The sequence below is a fragment of the Nesoenas mayeri genome (assembly GCF_963082525.1).
Source record: "Nesoenas mayeri genome assembly, chromosome: 3".
Taxonomy (NCBI): Eukaryota; Metazoa; Chordata; class Aves; order Columbiformes; family Columbidae; genus Nesoenas; species Nesoenas mayeri.
The window spans coordinates 23,455,534-23,479,362 of record NC_137544.1 but is presented as its reverse complement, the minus strand read 5'-3'; the positions used below and the strand labels follow the sequence as shown (position 1 = coordinate 23,479,362).

At 34.1% G+C, this 23,829-nt stretch overlaps 1 protein-coding gene across 1 annotated transcript in view; it reads left to right on the top strand.

Annotated features, from left to right (window-relative positions):
• Positions 1-23,829, top strand: part of CSMD1 (CUB and Sushi multiple domains 1) — a gene marked incomplete at its 5' end in the record, with an annotated part of 1,071,510 nt that overhangs the window by 724,242 nt on the left and 323,439 nt on the right. The window contains 3 exons of the mRNA XM_080341955.1: positions 12,363-12,450; positions 21,019-21,143; positions 22,660-22,781. Coding sequence (XP_080198081.1) covers positions 12,363-12,450; positions 21,019-21,143; positions 22,660-22,781 — 335 coding nt within the window. The remainder of the gene's footprint in view (positions 1-12,362; positions 12,451-21,018; positions 21,144-22,659; positions 22,782-23,829) is intronic.

The window sequence follows — 23,829 nt, the reverse complement described above, 5'->3', positions numbered from 1 at the left end:
TAAGAGTCTGAAATTGCACAGAGGAATATTACTAGTATTTAAAAAAAAAAAATAATAAAGTCTCATAAACCCTATCTCTGGAGTTAAGCATTTTAAACTAAGTCGTCAGAAAATGCTTCAGGGTTCTAAGGATTTGCAATTCTGAAGTCCTTTCCAGAATGGGACACTCAAAAAGGAGTAGAGAACAGTACTGTTTCTGAATAGATGTGGGCAGGTCAGCAGAAGGAATAGTCTCTCTTCTGAGAAGACGTGCTTAGTGCAAATTAATGAAAAAAAAAAAAAAAAAAGGTGCTACCTGAATGTTAGGTGCTAACAGAAGTAAAACTCCATGATCTATTCTATTTTTGGATTTAGCTTTGAAAATACTAATCTAAATATGAAGCTCTCTTTGGTTTTAGAAGACAAAATGACCACTGGAGTAGCCAGCTACTGAGGTTATATATCAAATATTAAATTGGGAGTTCTTGGGAACTGTCACTCAGCTTCTGGTGTATCCACAGACTGATTGCGTATAGATTTAACTTCCAGAACTTTAACTGCAATAATAAGAAGTTTAGTTGGAATACACTTGCTTTATTTCTTGGAAGGATTGTGCATCCCTTACAATCATTGTAGCCAAATATTTGATATTTACTCTGGCCAGTTAAATACAGTTCTTAGAATGCCAGCACTGCACTTCAATCATGAACACTACCATATGCTTTATTTTATAACAGAATAAAATGTCTTTTATTGAAAAAAATTCCCCTAAAAATATTTAGCTGAAGTGTTAAGCACAGAAATCAGATATTTAAGATTAATAGCTTTGTTCTGTTAATTTCTGTGTCTTTGGAATGTGTCGTCTCTTTCTTTCTACTTGAACCAGGAGATAAACACTTATTAATATATTCGGTCTCTTACTGACCTGTTTTATGGGGTCTTTGCCAGTCTTGTTTGTGAAAACTGCTTGTTTTGACCTCGATGCATGGGCTTATCCTTCTTCCTTGAAAATGCCTATCTTTTACAGAAGTATTCAACCTCTGCTGGCTTCCAGTCCATGGCCCAGTACCTTGCTCCTTCATCTTACTCTTGCTTTAACATTTGGCAGTGTAACCAACATAATGGAGGATTAAGATATTCATTCCAACTGTGCTCTGTATTCTCACTTGTGTAGCAGCACAATGCATTCAGTCCTTCAGAAATACTGAAAACAGTAAGCAAATCTCTTATTCCTTGTAATAGAGGCAGTTTGATCCATTTGGAAACTGTCTTCGAATCTTTATTTTCAGGAAGACAAATGTACTTTCCATTCCGGAACTGTTTTGAGGAAACAACACTCCTCCCCAAAACTTACGCAGAGATCCTTTAGTGAAGAGCTAGAAGAATATTCAAAAGTGTTCATTGAAGAATATCTAGAAATAGTTGTAGAAGAATACCTCAACAGCAGGCTCAAGAAGTCAGGGGACAATATAAGAAATGTGCAGCTGTCCTGCTTAAGCCAAGACCTCAAGGACTGCTTATTTTATCTATCAATTCCTAATGTTATATATGAAAGCAAGTACTCACCACAGTGTTTTAAATTCATGTCTTTCAGCATCTGAGTGTCTTTGTCATGCTACACAATCATACTCATTCTTATGGACCCAAATAATTTCTTCCCCGCTCCTAAATGTTTTAATTTCAACAAGAGAGAGGGGGAGAGAACTAACCACGCGGATGTGCCAGTAGTTTGATGACCTGGGAATTATACAGAAAACTAAAGAATTAAACTTGAATTAACTAAGCCAGACGAAGTATTTGAATTCTGTGTTTTGGTTGGTTGGGTTTTTTTGTTTGTTTTGTTTGTTTATTTTGTATTTGTTTTGGTTTTGGTGGTTTTGTTGGGTTTGGTTTTCTTTTATTTATTTATTTTTATTTTGGAGACTGTTCTAACTACTAAGCAGCACCTCTCAAGAAAATCATCATCAGCTGCTAGGTTTCTTATTTTGGGAGAAATTAAGTCTTCTTGATGATTTATTAGACGTATTGTGAGCTCATCAGTTTGCTCTAGCTGTGACAAATATAGTAAAATGCTTAGTCCTGTCAAGAGCACTGTTAAGAGGTGACACTTCTTGGAAAGTACAAAATTGTAGCTCAAGTGGGGGAAGCTTAAGAGCAGAAAGTGAAGATCCCTAATAATTTAAATGTTTCCAGGTTTAGAGGGCAGTTCAGCAGGAAACTTCAGGAATACTTCTAGTCACAAGCTTCCATGTTCTGCCTAGGTTTCACTTGAGATGTCCTAAATAGCTGGCAGAAAGTCACCAAAAAAAGAGGCAGAGGAAGGCCAGAGAACTGAATTTTTCTGTATCAGTTTAACTTGTTTCCTATATGAACATCTCCACTGCAGTAGACTATCCCATAGTTAACAGTTATTTTCTAATATTAAGCTCTTTCTCAAAGTCAAAGCTTATTTGATTAAATTCTGAAAAACTTGGACAGTGGACAATATATATAAATTCAAAGAAAATCCTCAAAGTTATACAGAAAAATTAGATCATTGCAGCATGCCTGTGGCTGTTTTGTTACTTCTTCAGATTTGTTACACGGTGCTACACATTTGACTCTGAAAAGACAAACAAAATTTAATATCAGTTACCAGACTAAAAAGGCAGGTAATGCATTGATTGACAAATTTACATTAATTGACTAATTAAGGAAATGAGAATTTTACTTAAACCTTGTCCCTTACTGATAGGAAAAAATAAAATTGATAGACACCTTCAGGATTATTGCAGAAATGGCAGTGCTCAGTAAGATCCTAGATTGCTATTTTTAAAGGAAAAGACTGCCTTGCGAGTCAATAAAACATGTTATAAAGCGACAGTATATTTACAAGTAAATAGCATTGTGGGGTGAATTTATAACCTGACATTGGTGAAAAATTGGATTTTCCAAACTTCTAAGCCACTGAGACAAAACAACATGTTGGTTTATTTCTTTTGAGAAGAATGCATCTGGATATCCCATAAAATTGCTCTTTACTAGTGACTCTTCATCAGCTCTGTCATTTCAAAGTAAATTACTGAATTTCCTACATTTCTGAATGGAGTGGTACTGGAAAAAGCAACAACTCTGTTTGCTTTGAGCTATGTGTTTAGGCTTTACACATATTTTATTGTGTAGTTCGCAAAGAACAAATTATTAATGGTTATTTAATTTTCACCTCAAGTCTTTGTTTTCCTTTCCTGTCATGTGGTGTGAAAAATAAAGGGTATGTGTATATTTTTTTAAAGATTTTTTTTTTTTTTTTTTTTTTTTTTTTATTGCTAACCTATCAGACAATATCCTGCACCTCCTATCATTACTCATATTTTATCTGTTTACTTAATGGCTTTCCATTTACTTGTGTTTGAGTATTATGTAATACTGAGAGAGTAAAATATTTTCTCATGCCTGGAGGGAAATATTTTGCTGTTAAACCTTGGTCTTTGCAATGGGTGCAGAAATATCATTACCTGCAGCAAGTCATGAAATGATTCTGAAATCCAAAGTACAGTCTGAAAACTAATGACTACTAAGCTTTTAATACTTTTATTTTAATGTATTAATGTTATAAGGACTAAGCCACAAAGACAGCACAATATAGTTGTTATGCAGTGATCTGTAGACAGTTTCTTGCCTGTATTCCCCTAATGACCTTACGCAGTATAAAGACATGATAGAGATCATTATTTAAGTACTAGGATTAATGAAGGAACAATACTTTTAAGTGATGTCCATAAATCATAAATTCAAATGAAAAGACAAAAATGAGTGCGTACATTTTCAGAAAAAGATAACTTCAGTTCAAGAAAGTCCTAGTGAGTGATAGATTTTACAGTCTAAAGGTACTCTTAGTACAGCTTATAGTGTAAATTCCTTAACTAAAAGTAAGCATAATGTAAACTTATACATTCCGTCTGGTTGAACTGTATTAAATCATTCGCAAGTGAACTTCTCTCACTGGAAAATTTAGGCTTTGTAGAGCAATCGGTATTTTCTTGCATTTATGATAACAGCTCTTGTTGCAAATAGGAACTTGTGTGGACCATCATTTGAAGGAAATTAGACAAATGCTTCTAGTATAGTTGGTCTGGTTTTTGCAAGTTCAGTTGTCTGTTCCTAGGATCTGATGAATTCAACACCTATGAAAATCTGGTGTTTGCAATTACCAAAGGAGTCTTCACTTTCATGATGGTTTGTATAACTGCCTGAGCATTGTGGAAGACCTAGACCAGACCCCTAAACATAGATATGGTAAATGCATCTGATTCTGAACTGTAGCTTTTGTGTGACCTGTAGAAATTTCCCCGTAGAAATGGAGGAAAAAGAATATATTTCATTTCCTAATATATACAACTTCATAGGGAAAATATATTTACATTTTAATTTACTGCCAAAACTAAAATTGATCCTTTCATGTTTATCCTTTGATAGTATTTTAATCAGGCTAAAATCCAAATCTTTAATTGCACTAAAAAGGTAAATATTTGACAATTTCTCCTCACAGTTCACAAATGTGGAATTTCTTAGCTATGTAAAAATATATTTATTTAAATTGTTGTGTTGATGTGGAGGAAAAACAAATGTTGTTATGAGTGAGCAGGCTTTTCAAGACTTCAAGAAAAGCTGGACTAATAAGCTCCCAGGCTGACTGGAAGGTGTGCATCTGCTGAGCCTTAAATTGCTTCATTAAGCTGGAATAAATCTTATATTCAGCTGCTGAGAACAGAGGTGGATGCAAAGGAGAGTGGGCTAAATTCCCTTGGGAAGCCAAAACAGAAGAAAACAAAGGGAGAAAAAACACTTGTTTTGTTTTCTTTAGCTGCTGATTCACTCTCTAAGAATGGACAAAACCACTGTTGGGTTCATGTAAACGCAAGCTATTCTCAGGCCCTGTGATCACTAAGGAATAATAAGTGGAATGTACCAGCTATTTATAACAAATAAGACTACTGGTAGAAAACTCAGCTGCTGAAGAAAGGAGTACCATAAATATGTTGGTAAATTACAGAAATCCTGTATTTTAATCAAGTGTTGACAGCTGCTATCCATTCGGAAGATGATTTTCCAATGTGTGAAGGTGCTAAAATTATTCAAAAAAAGCTGAAAGATTTATCTTTAGCATGTGAAAATTATAAGGTCTTTTATAGTTTCTGTTTCAGAAATGTTTTTGTTTGGTTTTGGTTTTTTAATCAGACATTTTAAAGCAAGAGAGATTCTTAAACTTTCCTTACAAATTTTCAAACCTAAAATACTCTTACAGTGAGAAACACTGGAGCATTTCAGTTTTAAATGAATTCCAGCAGCTGTCTAGGGATTGCTAAGTAGAATACTTCAGAAGATTACAACTGTTCAACTGCAAAACTTTTATTACCTGTCCTTTCTTGTTTATATTTTTCTTCTTTTCTGTCTTTATGGGTTTCAGTAATTTATCATTTCTTCCTTAGAGTAAAAGTTCCATGCAGGTCTATTTCTCTTGTCTGTCACAGATCAGTACTATTCTGTTTCTACTGAAAGAGTTACTTAAAGCCTATGAAAGAGCACATGGATCATCAGCTCATTTTATTAACAGTAGTTTTCTTGTCTTCTAAAAGCTTGAATGAAATTGTATGGAAAAAACATGAAATTGCTCTCTTTATATTTCTTTGGCCATTTGAAATACATGGTTTTTGTCATGGTATTTTGGTTGTAGCTATTATTTCTACTCAAATCTGTCTTTTCTATCATGTTGAGATCTTATTTAATTGTAAGAAAATATCTGTCACTAAGTGTGTACCCACATAAGTAATGTCCTCATATCTCAGAATTCCAACTTAATACTTTTCATGTATGTCTTTATGCAAAAGAGATATCAGAAAAGAAATTGAATTTAACTCTTTTTTTTTTCTTTTTTTTTAATTTTTTTTTTTTTTTTTTAATGCCCTCTAATTTGTGGAAGAGTTCAAGAGGCAAAACAAGTTATCACATTTTTTAATGTGGTCAAAATTTTCGTGGTCAAAATTATTAAAATAACTAAGTGTGACTTTTTAAGCATATTAATTTAAACAGAACTCTCCGTTAAAGTTATTTACAAATTCATCCATTTGTTTCAATTGGAATAAGTCAAAAACTTTGAAAGCTTGGAATTATCCTCAGGACAGGATAAAAAGGCATTTTAGAGCAAAAGCAGCAAAATTTATGGCAGAAAATTTCATTAAATTAATTCTGCTGTGAGTGTATTTCTAAAATGAAGCATTTGTGTTCTAAAGCCTTTCTTTTCATCTACTATTTCCAGCTTTCTGAATTGAAAACAATCACAGCATATCCAATTATTTTATACAATGATAATCTTTTATACCTTTTCTCCATATATTGTCTTGTCAGACATTTAGTATATGTGTATTTTTTCTTTTCCTGTGACTACGTTATTCATTGCTGTGTGGAACACATGATTTCTAATACACTTGATAAAGAATAATTGAAAAGTTTTAGTTTCACTTTTGAAGCATAATTATTTAATGACTGAAGTCATGTCTCAAACTGTTAGATTTTTTTTTTTAATATGAAACAACCTTTTCAAAAATTAAAAAGTAAGCAAATGTAAATCTAAGAATCTCAAAGAATAATTAAGAAGTGTCTCTAATACATTAATTAATGTATCTCTTCCCTTGTTTCACTGATACAATGTCATTGCACTTCTATGTGACTTCTTGGTTGGAAAGAGGTTTGTATTTACATATGTCAGCTTTTATTTGCATCATAATAGAGAGATAAAGTACTCATTCATTGTAAAGTCTTGTTCAGTTTGAAAACTTGTCAGTCTGCTATAGAAAAACTGCCATTTATTATAATATCTTTCCATGGTGAATTTTAGGGTGTTTTCTCTAGCCTTCAAGCACTATTTGACAAGATCTTATTGTAGGTTATTCTTGCAATTTTTTTGCTTACTTTGAAAATTATTAAAACCAAATTATTGAAGGAAAGAGTTTATGTATGTATTGTGTACTTATTTACCTGTGTAAATCCAGAACCTTTCTGTATGTTGGTGATATCACTGGCAGAATGAGTAAATGACCAGACAGAATGCCAAAACCTGTTAGGCTTAAAATTGTAGGTGTTTCAGCCTAAACCATGAATGTCAAGTTTTGTTACTAACTTGATGGTTACTGAAAAAAAATATGCAGTACAATGCATCTATACATAATATTTTTTTTGCTTCAAAGCCCAGCCCTTCAAAGCATTTCATCACATGCTCTACAAAAGCATGAGTAGATCATGTTCAGATTCCATATGCACCCATAACAAGGCAGCTTTCCTGGAGCAGAACTGGTATAATAACAAGGGAGGCTTCATGTTGCTCTTCTTACTACATAAAACATATATTGCACTATCCCTTCCTCCTGCCTAATATGGCTCCTTGATTAAACTCTTCCCAAATGCTTAGCTAAATCTGGATATCAATGTATCTGTTAATTGTTTATTATTATGACTGCAACTTATTTCTGTTTACTGTCTTATTTGTTTACATTTACTGCCAGTCTTCTGTACTACTGTGTTAGAATCAGGACATGTGAAACATTTTAAAGGAGTTCTATTCTTACTATGTTATATACCAAGTAAAACATGAAGATGACCTCCAAAGCTGTGGGAACTCCAGTCTGTATGATCCCAATGGAGAAAATTGAAGAAATCATGTTGATTCATTCTCACTGAGTAAAACAAGATTAGATGTTTGGTTTTTTTAATCAAATAGAAATTTAAATCACCAGTCTTAAACATAGGGCCACCCCTATGGTATTATAGGCTGAAAAGCTGTCCCTCATGTTAATGAACTCACAGATTCTCTTCAACTATTTCTGCAGAAAGGGATGAGAATACATATGTTTTTCAGTATATAAGACAGCAAATTGAAAAGTTCCAGAGTTAAGCTGCATCCTCTGAGAATGCTCTGTCTCTATACTAAACATATATCTGGCGGTTGAAGCATCTTTGATGTTCTCAAACCCTCTGTTAAAAAAAGAGAAGGGCAGAGTTCTGTTAGACTCTACAGTAGCAGAGTCTAGTTATATTTATACGTTTATACAGTCCCAAAATTACATTTGGCCCATTTGGCCCTTTGAAGGCAAATGCAAGGCTGATGTAGCCCCCATTGAAAATGAGTTTGACTCCCCTGCTCTGCAGTAACTAATATTAAAAAAAAAAAAAATTAAACCTGACTAGAATGTTTCCTTACTGTTCTCCCTACCCTATGACTTCAAATACTTTTTCTGATTTTAGTCTTATGGAAACTACACCACTTTCTCTAGCTGATGGTTCCTTGAGAAGCTGTGAGCAACTGGGATACAGTGTGAAAAAATATCCACGCAAAGCAATATCTTACTTTGATATCTACCAGGATTATGTAGTTTTAAATGTCTTTTAAAACCAGAGACAGTATGCTGAGAGTGTACTAAGAATATATTGAGAGAGGCTGGTATTATTTAGGTTGGTCCTAAATTTATTCGTCACAAATACAGGTTCATAAGTGTTCAGTTTATATTCAAAATACAGAGTGACATTGTTAGTACTTTAAGATAAATGCTAATAATTACTGCATAGCTGTGCCAAAGTTTTGCAAGGTTTAAATATTAATATTACCTTCATTTTTTCTTAACACCTTTATTGTTTTCAGATCTTAAAATTCTAAAATGAAAATTGAAGTGATAATTAAAATACAGATAGTCTGTGAATGAGCTTCGAAATTAACAGGACACAATTTAAGTTTGATATGATAAAGAAGGAAAAATCAGAAGAAAGATGAGAAAGGCATGAAACATTTTATAACACTCTAGGTAAATGAAACTTTCTATAGTATCATTTGAAAGAGTACAAACAGGTAAGACAAGGATCTTTAAAGGGCATAAAAAAGTCTTTTTCCTTAAAGGTAAAACAGTGAAAGATTGGGCATGTGACAGGATGAATAGAAGATGACATGTCTAAGAGATGCTTTCAGAAGGAGACCACAAGGTTTAAACATGTTCTGGAAGTGAGATACTGGAATCAGAGATGATACTTCTTCTCCCACATGTTATGGATCTCAGTAACAGTGGATAATACTTCATAGCTGTGGATAAAGGGAAAACCTGACAGGACTGAAATGGAGGAAGATAGAGGTCTCTCAAAGGGATTAACTTGCACATCTTTTAATCTATTTTCAGTCTGAATGCTAACAAACCTTGGCATTAAAAAAAAAAAAAAAAAAATCTTAAAAGCTTAAAGTCTAATTTTTAAGTAAATTCCAAATTACTGGCACGTAAAGGTTTTATGCGTATTATCAGTTAACAGTATATACATATATTTATAAATGCACTGAAGTCCCTAGTGTCTCTGAACAACTGAAAACAATAAATGGTTTCACTAATTTGACAAATTAGTTTCTTTTTTCCCATCTGGAAAGATAAAATCAGACAGGCTTGTTTTACAGAAAATTGGATTTATTTTGTTATGACAGCATGTCATGCAACCACCATCTGTTAAAAACCACTTTGCAATTCAATGGGGAACGTAGAAGCTAAAACCTGGGCCATGTTTAACAAGGCCTGTAGACATCTAGGAAGGTGTGCTGAGTTCCAGACATATGGTATCTGCTCCATTTCAAGACACAGTATTTCTCTGGGTAAACAATAGCCTGAATAACATTTCCCTGGTATTGGTGTGAGACCACATTGATAGAGGAAGCTAGTGGCTGAGAAAAAAAAAAAAAGAAGTGCAAAGATTGTCACCTATCTGGGGAGATCACTTTGTTCTGTGCTATGAGCAAGGACTCAGTCATCTTTACTGATGTCCCAAATAAAATACTTATGCATTTGGTATGTATGTCTGTAAAAGGAGATAGCATCACTTCAATGTTTGTACTGAAAACATGATAGCAAAGGCAATGTTTTCCACCTTGCATTACAGTCATTACTATAAGGTTCAAGTTCAGTAAATTTGATATGTCACATAACCATATAAGTCATATCGCTTAATTTTGTGTTTTGGTGATTCAGTAGTCAAAACTGAAGTCACTTCCACTAATGTAATTACACTTCTGTGCTAACAGTAGTAAATTTTATTTCTTTTCTGAAAAAAATGGATGAAATTTTAGTAAGAAAATTATTACTTTTAAGGAACATAAGTATACAAGCAGGCTGCTTTTCTGGCAAGATCAGTTTTTGACTATAATAGCATTTCAACTCTGACACTTTCCAAGAAACTACAAAATTAGATTCTCAGAATGAAGAGCATGTTTACTAGCTGTTCATGCTGCATGACAATAAATATTTGGGAGTGGGGGGAATTGGATGCAGTGCCTGTGAGTACGTGTCTGTGTTTGGATGACTCTGTGCCCATATGCCAGTGTGTGTGAAAGCTTCTGTGTTTTCCTATGCACAAACATGTGCATGCATGTCTTGCATGTGTGTTCAGGTGACCTCTTATCAATACATATGCTGGTGTGACTGCACAACTGTGCTGTTCTGAAAGTCTCAATTCACGCACAAAAAAGTCTTTATGAGTCTAAGTAATATTAGTGAAATTTGCAGGATAGGGCTCTTGGTCTAGAGTGTTTTCAAGGTGATAAATTCCAGATGAAATACTTTTGTCCAGGTGAACTGGATTTTTCTTCATTCTTGGTTTTTGTTTAATTGTGAGGTTTTTTAAGTTATTATTATTTATCAGGAGCTAGATTTTTAAATAAAACGTATTTTTAATTGTGTTTCTAAAATATTTCTCGGATTACCCTAATATTTCTTCACCTGGTTTAAAGAAAGATTTCTGGAACAAATAGTACACAATACAATAACTAATGTCTAAAAGATGTGGAGAAAGAGAAATTCCTTTCCTTTCCTATATTTTTAAAACATTCTATATGCCCAAGTTAGAAAAAAAAAGTAGACAAATGTTGAAATATCCTGAAGTATTGCAATTTCTCTGCTTTAGGAATCTATGCTCAGGTCAAGCATGTTGATACTCACAAGTGATCTGTCTTAGTTATATTTTTATAGTGCTATAATGCAGTTTTTTATTTTCTTTAAATTTCCTCTTGTAAAGCATTGGATTTCTATATAAATTAATTTTCCTCAGTGCTTCCAAGACAGACATAAAGATTTATAGCTCCTACCATCTGATTGTATGCATCCTACTTGTCACCACTCTTTTTGCCACTGTATTCAATTTGAAAGCATATCACTGTGTGAGAAAATCAGTGACTTTTTACATCTAATCTCTCATCACCTTTCAGCGGTAATGCTGTCATCTGTAATCACTCAGGCTTGTGTAATTTATTTTGTGCAGCTATAATGTTCCAACTGACATTTTTATACAGGAAGAAAATTCTGACTTGTCCTTAAGGATTTCCCAAAAATCTTTTAAGATGAAAAATGTGGTCCACAAATTTCTACTGGCTCTCTTATTCTGTGGAGGAAACAGAAAGACAGGAGTCTATCTATATATATCTGTATGGACACACGTGTGTAGAGACATGATATAAAGCACATGTACATTCAGGGTTTTCAGTATATTCATAGTGTTGTGCTCTGTTACCTTATGTCTTTATGATTAATTTATTTGCATTCCATGTATGCCTCTAATACCTTTTTACAAATTAAGAAGAAAAAAGTGAAAATTGAATGTTCAAATTGTTTTGAGTTTTGAAAGGACTATAAGCGTATATATTTATATACCTAGTGTTATGTAAGTATCTGGCAGTGGAGGGAGAATGAATGGAAGACAAATGGAATGGAACAGTATAGGATACCTTTTCTTTCTAATCCTATCTGAAAACACAAAATAGAAATTTTGAGCCTTGTTTGCATGAAGACATCTTCAGCTGGTTACAAATGCATTGCTCTGTGGGGTTTTTATGTATTTTTGAGATTATCTTAATAAAAATATTTCTGTATTACAGTTGGGTTCTGGCTTTTGTGTATTTCAAGCCTTATTATGGACAGAAGCTTAAATGAGATTTTTATTTTCTTATACTATTTAATCTTACAGTGGTATGTTATGAATATTTCAGAGGTTGACTTCATGAAATGTTATTTTTCCTGTCTGAGAAAAGCCATGGATCCTAGTATATCCATAAAAAGATAATTGACCACAGGAAATCAATCATCTATTTTCCTACAGAAGCAAAACATGGGGGATTTTGTTTTGTTTTTCTTTTTTATCATAACCAAAGAAAATAAACAATGCACACTAGAAATCAATTATATAGGGCTTATTTTTTGTCATAATTTATACTGTTTAAAGAAAAAAAATAAAGCCTAAGGTTAAATTCAGGCCATGAAAGTTAATGTATAGGAAAAGTAGAGAGTCATCTTTACAACCCCATGTCTAAACTTTTTTTTTCCTTTACTTTGCAGTGACCCAGGGTGGGGATGCAACTGCATCTGATACATGTCCTGATCCTGGAATTCCTGAAAATGGGAGAAGAGTGGGCTCTGACTTCAGGTAGGCACATTTAGTTTTCTGTACGGTCAAAAGGTATGTGTTTTCTGTTTCAGATATACTGAGCATGCAACTACAGATATGTATTGCTTCCCTAGTTTTAAATGAGTTAAGTCTTTGTCAAAATAGCTCTAATCCATTGCATATCTTGAATGGTTTTATTTATTTCTTTTTTAAATCAAAGCATTTTAAATATGAATTTTAGAACTTAATCATGTTGTCTGTGTAGGAAAGGTAGAACTCTCTGGACAGCATAGAATAACCAGAGTGAATTGGCTGTTTTCCCGCTATATAAAAATTGTTAAAAAGCTCAGGAAGCATGGCAAATTCAGTGTCTGAGGCTCTGATGAAAGCTGTCTACTTGCTTCTTTTGTTTTCAGCTTTTGTTATGTTCATTAAGAAGAAGATGAGGTCAAATGACCCCTATGGAGAAAGGAGGAAGGTTGCTCTTCCCCCGTTGAGGAAAAAAAAGCAGAGACTTCAAGGTGTATCAGAGAAGAAGGTCAAAATAAAGACATGGGAGCCTCCAGCTTATGTAGAGATTTATAAGTTACTCAGAAGGGAACAGACAGCCAGGCCTAAGAGTAAATGCAAAGGAAAACTTCATAGGAATTAGAAGGAATTGTGCAAAATTCTCTGCAACTCCAGAAAGAAATTTAATCAAACCTGGCTCCTGAATCAAAGCCCTTCAAAGCTAGGGTGTAACTGATAGGAAAAAAAAATATTTAAAAATCTATTTCTGACTGACTCTTTTTGGATGTTTGTCTACTTACCCTTAAAAGAGTGTCAGAACTCATAAACAACTCCAACATTAAGAGAGACAGTTGTATGCAAAATCATGGTTTCACAGAATGATTAGGGTTGGAAGTAACCTCTGGAGATTATCTAGTCCAACCCACCTGCTAAAACAGGTTCACCCAGAGCAGGTCACAGAGGAATGTGTCCAGGCAGGTCTTGAATGTCTCCAGAGAAGAAAACTCCACAACCTCTCTGGGCAGCCTGTTCCAGTGCTCTGACACCCTCAAAGTAAAAAAGTTTTTCTTCATATTCATATGGAACCTCCTATGCTTCAGTCTATGCCCATTGGTGCCCAAAGACAGGATGAGAGACACTAAAAAGAGTCTGGTCCCATTCTCTTGAAATCTACCCTTGAGATATTTATAAACATTGATGAGATCCCCTCTCAGTCTTCTCTTCTCCAGGCTGCGCAGACCCAGCTCTCTCAGTCTTTTCTCATAAAAAGATGCTCCGGTCCCCTAATCAGCTTTGTAACCTGCTGCTGGACTCCCTTCAGTAATTCCTTGTCCTTCTCAAACTGGAGAGCCCAGAACTACATGCAGAACTCCAGATGTGGCCTCACCAAGGCAAAGTAGAGTGGGAGGAGAACCTCCCTCCACCTGCTGGTGACACTCTTCCTAAAGCACCCCAGGATATCGTTGGCCTTCTTGGCCACAAGGGGACATTGTTGACTCATGGTCAACCTGTTGTCGACCAGGACTCCCAGGTCTTTCTCCACAATGCTGCTTTCCAGCAGGTCTACCCCTAACCTGTACTGATGCCTGGGGTTATTCCTCCCCAGGTGTAAGACCCGACACTTGCCCTTGTTGAATTTCATCGGGTTCTTCTCTGCCAAGTCCTCCAGCCTGTCCAGGTCTCACTGAATGGCAGCACAGCCTTCTGGTGTGTCAACCCTTCCCCCCAGTTTGGTATCATCAGCAAACTTGCTGAGGGTGCACTCACTATCTTCATCCAGGTCATTGATGAACAGGTTGAACAGGACTGGACTAGTACTGAGCCCTGGGGATCCCACTAACTACAGGCCTCCAAACAGACTTTGCACCGTTGATCACAACCCTCTGAGCTCTGCCATCCAGACAGTTCATGATCCATCTTATCATGCATTCATCCAGCCCGCACTTTCTGACCTTGCCAATGGGGATGTTGTGAGAGACAGTGTCAAAAACCTTGCTGAAGTCAAGGTAGACAACATCCACTGCTCTTCCCTCGTCTACCTGGCCAGTCATACCATCATAGAAGGCTATCACGTTGATCAAACATGACTTCCCTTTGGTGAACCCATGGTGACTACTCCTGATAACCTTCTTTTCCTCTACATTAGCAACTGGGTAGCAGTTAAATGTGTTTTAAAAAATAATGAAGTGAAATAAACTTTTCAATAAATAGTCTAGAGAGAGACAATCTGCTCTGAAGATGCTTGCTATTATCATGTTCCATATATTCTGATTCAACTTGGCAAGTACAGCTGTTTCTAGCAAAATTGTATGATACAGAAGTATAGCATGCACTTACTGTTCAAAGGTCTGCTGTTTCAGGTAAACAAACATAATTTTTATCTAGGTATTTATTAATAAGTAAAAATATGGGATACTAACTACTCTTTCTCAAGATGTATTAAAGTTTCTGCATGTATTCATCTGAGGGATGCCTGTATACTTCCATTCTGGAGAATATTTTACTTTACAGTTTGTGCAGGTATGCCTCTGTTTCCTACTTGTGCTTGGGTCTCTCCTCATAGCTATAAAGTCTGCAGAGCATACCTCTTCTTCTGAATTCCTCCAAATCAAATAATTAGTTAAAAGAATTAAAGGCAGCATCTGAGATCACTTTGTTATTAGTGGAGAAAGAAAAGCATCTCTGAAAGGAGTTAAGCCCATATCCTAAGTGTTTAATGGAAAATAGCACAAACTCATACCTGGAGGTGCCTTTCTCACTCCATTAACTATAGATACCAATGTAAGTTCAGCAGATTGCTGTGGTGAAGGAAGCCTGAGCACAGACATATAAGAAAAGGCTGAGAGTTCTGAGTTTGCTCAGCCTTAAGAGAATCTGATGGACCTTCTTGTTGTCTACAGCTACTGAATAGGAGAGTGTAGAGAAGAGAAAGGCAGACTCTTCTCAGAGGTGGACAGTAATAGGACTAGCGTCAATTGACATAAGCTGAAACATGGTAAATTACCACTAGATTCAGGATTTTTTAAAAAATTAATTAATGCTTTTATTATGAGGATGGTCGAACACTGGAGGAAGTTTCCCAGGGAGTTTGTGGAATCTCCATCCAGGAGAACAAGGCCCTGAGCCCTTTGTTCCAACCAGACTTGCTTGGAGTGGGGCATTGGGCTAGTTGATGTTCTCATCCAATCTAATTTATTCTGTGAACCTTGTGTTCTTCATACACTGTCAGCCAAGCAGACTCTCATCTAGTGTCCAAGACACTGTCATTTGAACAATTGTTAAGAAACAGCAGCACATGAACTTTGACTCGCAGGTCTAAGAGCACTGGTAAGCTGGAAGTGGGTAAGAGAGACAATTGCTTCTTTTCCACTCTAGAATGTAGTCTGTAATTTGAAAGAGAAAGCGATCTAAAATAATCTTAGTGAAACAGGTCCAAAGATCCAAATATGTAAGCCCTAACATAGGAGAGCTCAACAATAAAATTCCTAGCACTACATGAAAATATCAAGAAGAGGAAAAGACCAAAAGAACCTTAAAGCTCCAAGTATATTTTAAGACATATGGAGGAATCTAGTGTCAAGAAACCTTGTAAAACATACAGACCTGTATTTGAACAGAGTCTCTTATGAATGAATGTGGGTTGAAGCTATCTTAAATGTCTGGAGCTTACTTATGAGCCATGCTTACTCAGCTGACAGAGCAAAGCTATTCACCTCCTTCCTTTACCCCATTCAGCCTCTGATAATATTTTCATTTCACCTGATGTATCTTATTGTTCATGGTGATAAATGAATGCATAAAGTGTTAAAAAGTAGCACAAGCAATGTCATATAAGGTATAATAAAAAAACATGTTAATATACTTTGGTCATTTATTACTTGCATGCATGTTTTTAGCCTTCAATTCTGCATAATATTTGAGAGAAACAATGAAAACTTATTTTTCTCCTAAACCTTACTGATTATCTGAAAACTGATAATGCAACAACAACCGGTTTTCATGTACTGTAAACTTTTTTTTTTTTTTTAAACATACCTTAGCTATCTTACAGTTTAGGTATCTGTATCTAGCTTGACATTTAAATAGAGAATGTGGCTGGAATTTAGTTTTTATTTCTCTGAAATGACAAATCAAGCTCTTCCGTAAGAGAAGGAAAAATAATATTTGCTGTTGCTTGCATTTCTCCAACACGATGAAAATACTGTGGAGAGTAAAAGAAAGGCAATGTTTTTTTTCTTTTCTAAGAGGCACGTACAGACACCAGAAGTAGCTATTGTTCTTGTCAGAAGAATGACAACTGTGGATATTAACCTGAACTAAAACATGTGAAAATGCATATTATTCAAAATCTTTTCAAATCTATTGAAAGATATGTTGTGAGTAGGACTGATGGAAAGGTAGAGGGTTTATTTTCAAGACAGCCTGAGACCCAGCAGATTCAGTGATGACAAGTTCTTTGAAAAGGGTTTCATCATTTCCAGCATAATAATGGCTTTCATTCTAATATCATAAAGCAAACAAAAAGATATTGAAATTTTAACCTTTCCATTCTGTCCTCCTGCTATGCTTTTACTGTATTCGATTGAGGAAGGAAGGGGTGATTTTCAGTGAAGTAAAAAAAAAAAAAATCCAATGGCTATTTGGATCCATTTTGAGGGACAAATGGCAAGTCAGACTTTGCTAGATGAATGAGAACATAATATAATTTTAGGGTCAGCATCACATTTTAGTTTTATGTGAGTTCTCAAAACACTAGATTGTTTAAACAAAATCTAAAGTGTATATAAACAACAACAGTTTGGCTCTCCTTAAATATTATAGTGTATGTGTGACACTGTGAAAATACCATCATTTTCCACAATTGTCCCAACACTTGTAACAAAAGTAGCTTTTACATTTTCAAAACAACTTTTTAAAATTGAATGAACTTTCTTATGCTTAAATATTTCTCACAGATATTTTTTGTTTTTAAAAAATGGCTTATTTCAGTCAAATTCTAAGCTGCTTTATAAAAGCACAGTTTTGCTTTGATACAGTTCAAAATTCAAATTAAAAAAAAAAAGAAAAAAGAGGAAACTGTTTTATTGCCTACTTTGAAAGGTTATTATGCAACAACTGGAAATTAAGTGAAGTAATAATTGCCTTTGAAATCTCAGATTAAATAAGTTAAATACTGCTTTAAAAATATCCCCCCTTTTAAAATGGAAAAATATTGAGCAGAAGTAATGGAGAGATTCAGCAGTCTGACCGTTGCTTAGAGGACTTTTATTGTAGACTGTGTGGCCCAGATGTGTTCCCTCCCCTAAGATGCTTATTTAGAGAGATCTGATTGTCTGGACACAGAAAATACTCTTGTGAGTCAGCTTGCCTAAGATTTCTTAGTATCTACTCTTTTCTTAAACATCTAAGGTTATATGGTTTGATTCAGTTATGTGCAATGTATGTATTATATAACAACTATATATAGATATATATGAGTTTCATTTTTATCAGATTAGATACCCAAACTTTCCATTTCCTCCACATATATTATAGTGTGACAGTCTGTTCCTCTATTTGGCAGTATTTAGAACTTTTCAACACCTTTTTTTCTGAAAGCCTCAACAAAACCAAAATGACATTAAAATTATTTTATTGAAAGTGACAGTTGTCAGACTCATGCCATAAACCTGATTTCTTACAATATGTGCTTCAAAGAAGATGATTCTTAAATGATATTAAAGCAGGCTTAGCATATAGTGTAGCTACCATGTAAACCATGTCTAGAACTATCTCACTCATTCTGGTAAAAGCTATGACTGCTCTTATGCAGCCTACCTGACATTTAAATAGAATTCTTGAAATGAGTTTCAGAAGATTGTCGTTGTCAATGCCTATAGCTCACGTTCAGGTTTCCATCCATCTTGAATTCTTACAGTCAGGAGCTTTTGAATAATTTGTGTTCTTACCTTACTCTTTAATTTGATGTTTTTGTTAGATGTTTTGTTTGTTTCTAGTATGTTGTAGTCAGTGTATTTATTTTGTGTCACTTAGTTTGTTGTCAAACATTTCAAAATATGATATTCACAGTGTAAAATAAGTGAAGTTCACATTATTAGTCCTTAGGTACAAGCTATTTCCAGAACTTTGGAAGAAAAAAGACAATATACTGTATAGGATAATGAAACAAATTGAATCATCATAAGTATATAGATTAAATTAGCATGTAACATTTTATGTATCCATTAATAACTTTTTTTAATCGTGCTGAAATGATGAAATCCAATCTGAACATTAAATCCTTCACTTACTACATCAGACATCAGAATATTTGCATTCCTTCTGGTCTTTTTCCCGTCTTTCATAGAATCATAGAATGGTTTGGCTTGGAAGGGACCATAGAGATCATCTAATTCCAAGTCCCCTGCCATGGGTAGGGACACTTTCCATTAGACCAGGTTGCTCAAAGCCCTATCAAACCTGACACTGAACACTTCCAGGGATGGAGCATCCACAACTTCTCTGCCCCACCACCCTCTTGTTGAAGCATTTCTTCCTTATATCTGTTCTAAATCTATCCTCTTTCACTTTAAAGCCATTACCTCTTGTTCTGTGACAACATACCCTTGTAAAAAGTCCCTCTCCAGCTTTTTTGTGGGTCCCATTTAGGTACTGAAAGGCCACTACAAGGTCTCCCTGGAGCCTCTTCTTCTCCAGGCTGAACAACCCCAACTCTCCATATCCTAGGTAACCAGGTCTCCAGTTTCCTTCTTCTTTCCTTTTTTTCTTATTTTCTTGGGGGTAATAAATAGGTATGTTAAATTATAAATTGCAATTGCAGACATGCAACAGTTATACGTTTCATTTCACTCTAAATTTTTGTACATGCACATTTTTATAATTACCCTTACGTGTCTTCATAGTAGAAAACTTCAGGGAAATACTGAAGTTTTATTGTTGGCTCACACATCATTACACCTTTAGGAAAGTCTTTATCCAATTTGATTTTTAAATACTACAATACTCAATTTACATTTATGACAACTAGTTAACTGGTTGGTTTTTTTTTTCCTGTTTCCATAGAACAAATTTTCAGAGCTCATAATTTTAGAAAGTGTGAGAAAACACATTTAAAAGTAGGTGTTTAGAGCATTAAAATGTCTTAAGATTTTCTTTACTATTAAGATAAAATAATTGTTTACTAATTTGAGGCAGATATTTGGAATCACGCTTGGACTATTTTTCCGAGGTTTTAAAGAATATTTTGAAAGATAGTAGCTCATGACAAATATAAAATAAATGCAATTTTAGAAAATTTTATTACTCTTCAAGGATTTCATGCGTTATTCACGAACTATGTAAGAAAAGGGCCAATATTTTCCCTGTCCTGATTTTATCACATTTAGTGGCTCAAGAACCAAGTGTTAAGAAAAGTAGTTTTTCAAGCTTTGCTAGATTTGGAGTATCACATTCCAATTTAAAAAATAGTAATAAAAAAGATATTAAAAGGATCTTATTAAAATTTTGTGAAAGAACTATAGAAGCAAATAATACTAATGATATATAATATTGTTTGTCTTCATGAAATCCTGTGAGAAACTAACAGAATACTTGTTCCTGAAGGGTAGGAATGAACTGGACATTAGTGAATGAGACTACTTTTGCTATTCTTCACAGTACGATTTTAACCATTGAGCTTTCTGACTGCCATCTAGCAATTCCCTGGTGTTTAGGACTCAATGACTTAAAAAGACCAAACTGAGAAATCTGCTTCATCAAGATCACTTAGTTAACAACATGGGATTATCACATACGGATTTAGAAGTGCAGGAAAGCTAACAACAAAGCTAGTTGATTATGATAGGGAACAAAGCATGTTACAAATAATAAATGGAAGCAGAAATGTAAATACAGTTTAGGAAAGCTCTCTTTGAGATACACAATAACTATATAAAGTTTCTAATTCTAGGTAAATATTGGTCATCATTGTCTAGAAAAAAAAAAAAAAAAATTAAAAAAGAGTAAAGTTACAAATCATTCCAAAGAGACACAGTTCAAAGTTACAATTGTAGCAATCATAGTTCAATCCTAATAAAAATATCATGTAGAATAATTTTTAACATGAAATCTCAATGAGGTCAGGAATATTTAATGATTAATTACAGTTTAATTAAATTAATATTTCCTGGTTGTACATGTTGACAAATTACCATATCTAACTGCTTATTCTCTCATTTAAGAGCATGAATTCTTAAATTATTCGTGAAGTAAGTTTTACTGCCTGAAAGAATAGTAATTATGTATTTTCTTAAAACAGATCTCTGTGCATTCATTGATTCATTGAAGCCAGAGTTTAAAGAATTTAACTTAGTATCACAATTGCTTTAGATTCCCGGCCTTATTTCTTTAAAAGGTGGACAAACTTAGTACTAGACCTGTTCCTTATACTATAAGTTGTTTTTTATGAATATAGTCATGATGGAGTAGAATTTCCCACCTTAGTTTCTTTGTTTGGTCTTACAAAAATTGTCATTTGGTGACATTTATATTTCTTCAGGGAGGGCATGATATTTAAAATACATTTTAATTTTTTCTTTCTTTCTCTCATTTTTCTTATAGGGTGGGTGCAAGTGTACAGTTTTCCTGTGAAGATAATTATGTGCTGCAAGGTTCTAAGAGCATCACTTGTCAGAAAGTGACAGATACACTGGCTGCCTGGAGTGACCACAGGCCAATTTGCAGAGGTAGGTGATATATTCTTTGGGATTTTTTCCTGAAGTTTCGAAGAGTAATTTTTAATTTCTGTCTAGAAATGCAATGACATGATGTTCAAACCAAAACAAACAAACAATCTGTATATATCATATATATTTTGTCTATTTATTTATAATTATATAGATCCAAAGATCTTTCTGTAGCTTGAAACACAAAGATTCAGAAACAGTGTCAATTTAGGGAGCTAATTTCCTCTTAATAGTTTTCATTTTGCTTAATTTTTTTTTTGTCATGTTAAACGTATTTTAAGTAGAACCAGTTAGTGAGGTTTAGGTTAAACTTTTCCAATTCACAGCTTACTTGCTGTCAGGGCAGTGTGAAAAACAGAGAAGGTCTTGTGCAGGCACTGCTATTGGAATAGCCAAAACATTAGTGTGTTATCAGCACTATTCTAGTTACAAAACTAAACCACAGCACCATACAAGCTGCTGTGAAGAAAGTTAAGTCCAATCCAGTTAGACCTAATAAAAAAGTTTATAAAGACTCTTGGATAAATTATTACAAGCTGTGTGTAACATGGGTAATATTACATAGGCATATGCATGTAAAGACTGGACATGGTAAAAAAGAAATAAATAAAGAACATACCTCCTGCTTTTTCCAGAGCAGCAAAACAACTGTGATTCGTAAGTGTCTCTTTAACTGAGTGTCTCTGCAGCTTCATGTATCTAAATATACCTTTTCAGTACTTGGTTTCACACTACTGCAGAATAACATGTCCACACAACTCCACAGCTTACTGTTGTTTGTTGTTTATTTTTCATCTCCTGAACTTTTTCTTGTTTGTTAATACATTACAGAAATGATCTGAAGTAATCTCTGCATGATAAAAATAGTGCTCACCAGAAAGGGAGCATTTGGTTCTGAATTATCTGTGTGTTATTACTAGTGTTTGCTGTTCCTTCCAATTTATTATCTGCAAATACCTCTATTATGCTTTAGTCCCTCTAGTAAGCATCTAACAAAATAGGATAAATTAGTCCTACACTTCCATTAAAACCTCAGTTGGAAAAACAAGTTACTCATCAAGCATACTTCCAAAATTGGAGATGAAATTTCACAACAGTCTGAGATAAAGTCAGCCAGTCTCTAAAAGTTTTTTGTTTTTTTCTGTACACAGATAAACATTCTTTAGGCTGATGGTGTATAATTTGGGTTCAATATTACAACACTGCGAATGGATGGTGGGAAGTGAAAGATACAAGTTTTATTTGTAATCCATTATTCCCAATCCTTTTACCGACCTTCAAGATGCCAATATTCTTGGTGGTCATACCAAGCATTTAGTAATAAAATACACAATACGAATCATTTTCTAAATGATCATCCACTCAAAGTAGAAAAGCTGATAAACTACATGGAACTACTGTGAACTTGATGACTTCAAGTCATTAAGACTATCTGAAGAAGCTGAACTTTGCGTCTGCCTCAGAATGGTGACTAATAAAGTTCAAAAGCAACCTGATTTGTTGTTTTTCATTTTAGCTAGAACATGTGGTTCTAACTTACGTGGGCCAAGTGGGGTTATTACATCACCAAATTATCCAGTTCAATATGAAGACAATGCACACTGCGTGTGGGTCATTACAACAACTGATCCAGAAAAGGTACACTTTTTCTCTTTGTCTCAATTAAAATGGTAGAATTTTGGGTCTGTCTTAAAATTATTGCATACATATTTGCATGAATGCATGAACACATGCAAGTGTATATGTTCATTTCAACACAAAAATGACCAGAGCATAGATGTTAATAAAATATACTGGGCACTAGAAAAACAACATAAATCTGAAAATGTCCACTCAAATTAATAACAGAGAAACCCCTATCCATGGGAAAGAAAAAAAAAAAAATTGTTTATATTTTACCTTTCTGTAACAAAATGCTGAATAAATGACTTATAGTAAGTTGAACAATGTGCAGTCTATATGTACTTCATAATTACAACACATGTATTTCCTGTGCAACTTTTTGGAAGACTCTATTCTTGACTTCTTTAATATAGTTAAGGAAAAGATGTTCATCTTATCATAAATTAATGCAAATGTTTAGCTGCAGAAAATACCATTTTTCTGCATGCTCTCATAGCATATTGATGAGATGTAAACACTCTTTCTTTGCAAAATCAGTTGAGCTCACTTTTACTTAAAACCAATTCACTGCCTTAAGAAATGCATATATTCAGGGAAAAAGGCAAAAATACAAACCTATCACATCATGGAACATTTTACTGTAGCAAGACTTCTCTTTGAAAGAAATAACTTCTTTAGTTCCAAACTGAGCTGTTATATTTTATTTAGTATCGTAATTAGATGTGAGTATTTGTCACTGAATGACCTTTGACTTTGAAGTCATTAAGTTTTATAGAAAGTATTAAATCACTTTGCATTTTTAAAATATGGACAAGCATTTAAAATATGAAAAAGGTCCAACAACTACATCTACTCAAATTTGTACTAATATGTAGTCTCTGATTCTGCAAAATGCTGTATAATTTTAGAAGAGAAAATTTAAGCATTCTTCACAGGAAGAGAAGTAAAATTACTAATAGAAGAGACTCTTGACATCTTAATGGTTTCTATATTCAAAACTGTTCCATTAGATTTAAATTTTTATTTTTCTTCTCTTGCCTTTGCAAGAATGTTATTTAAGCAT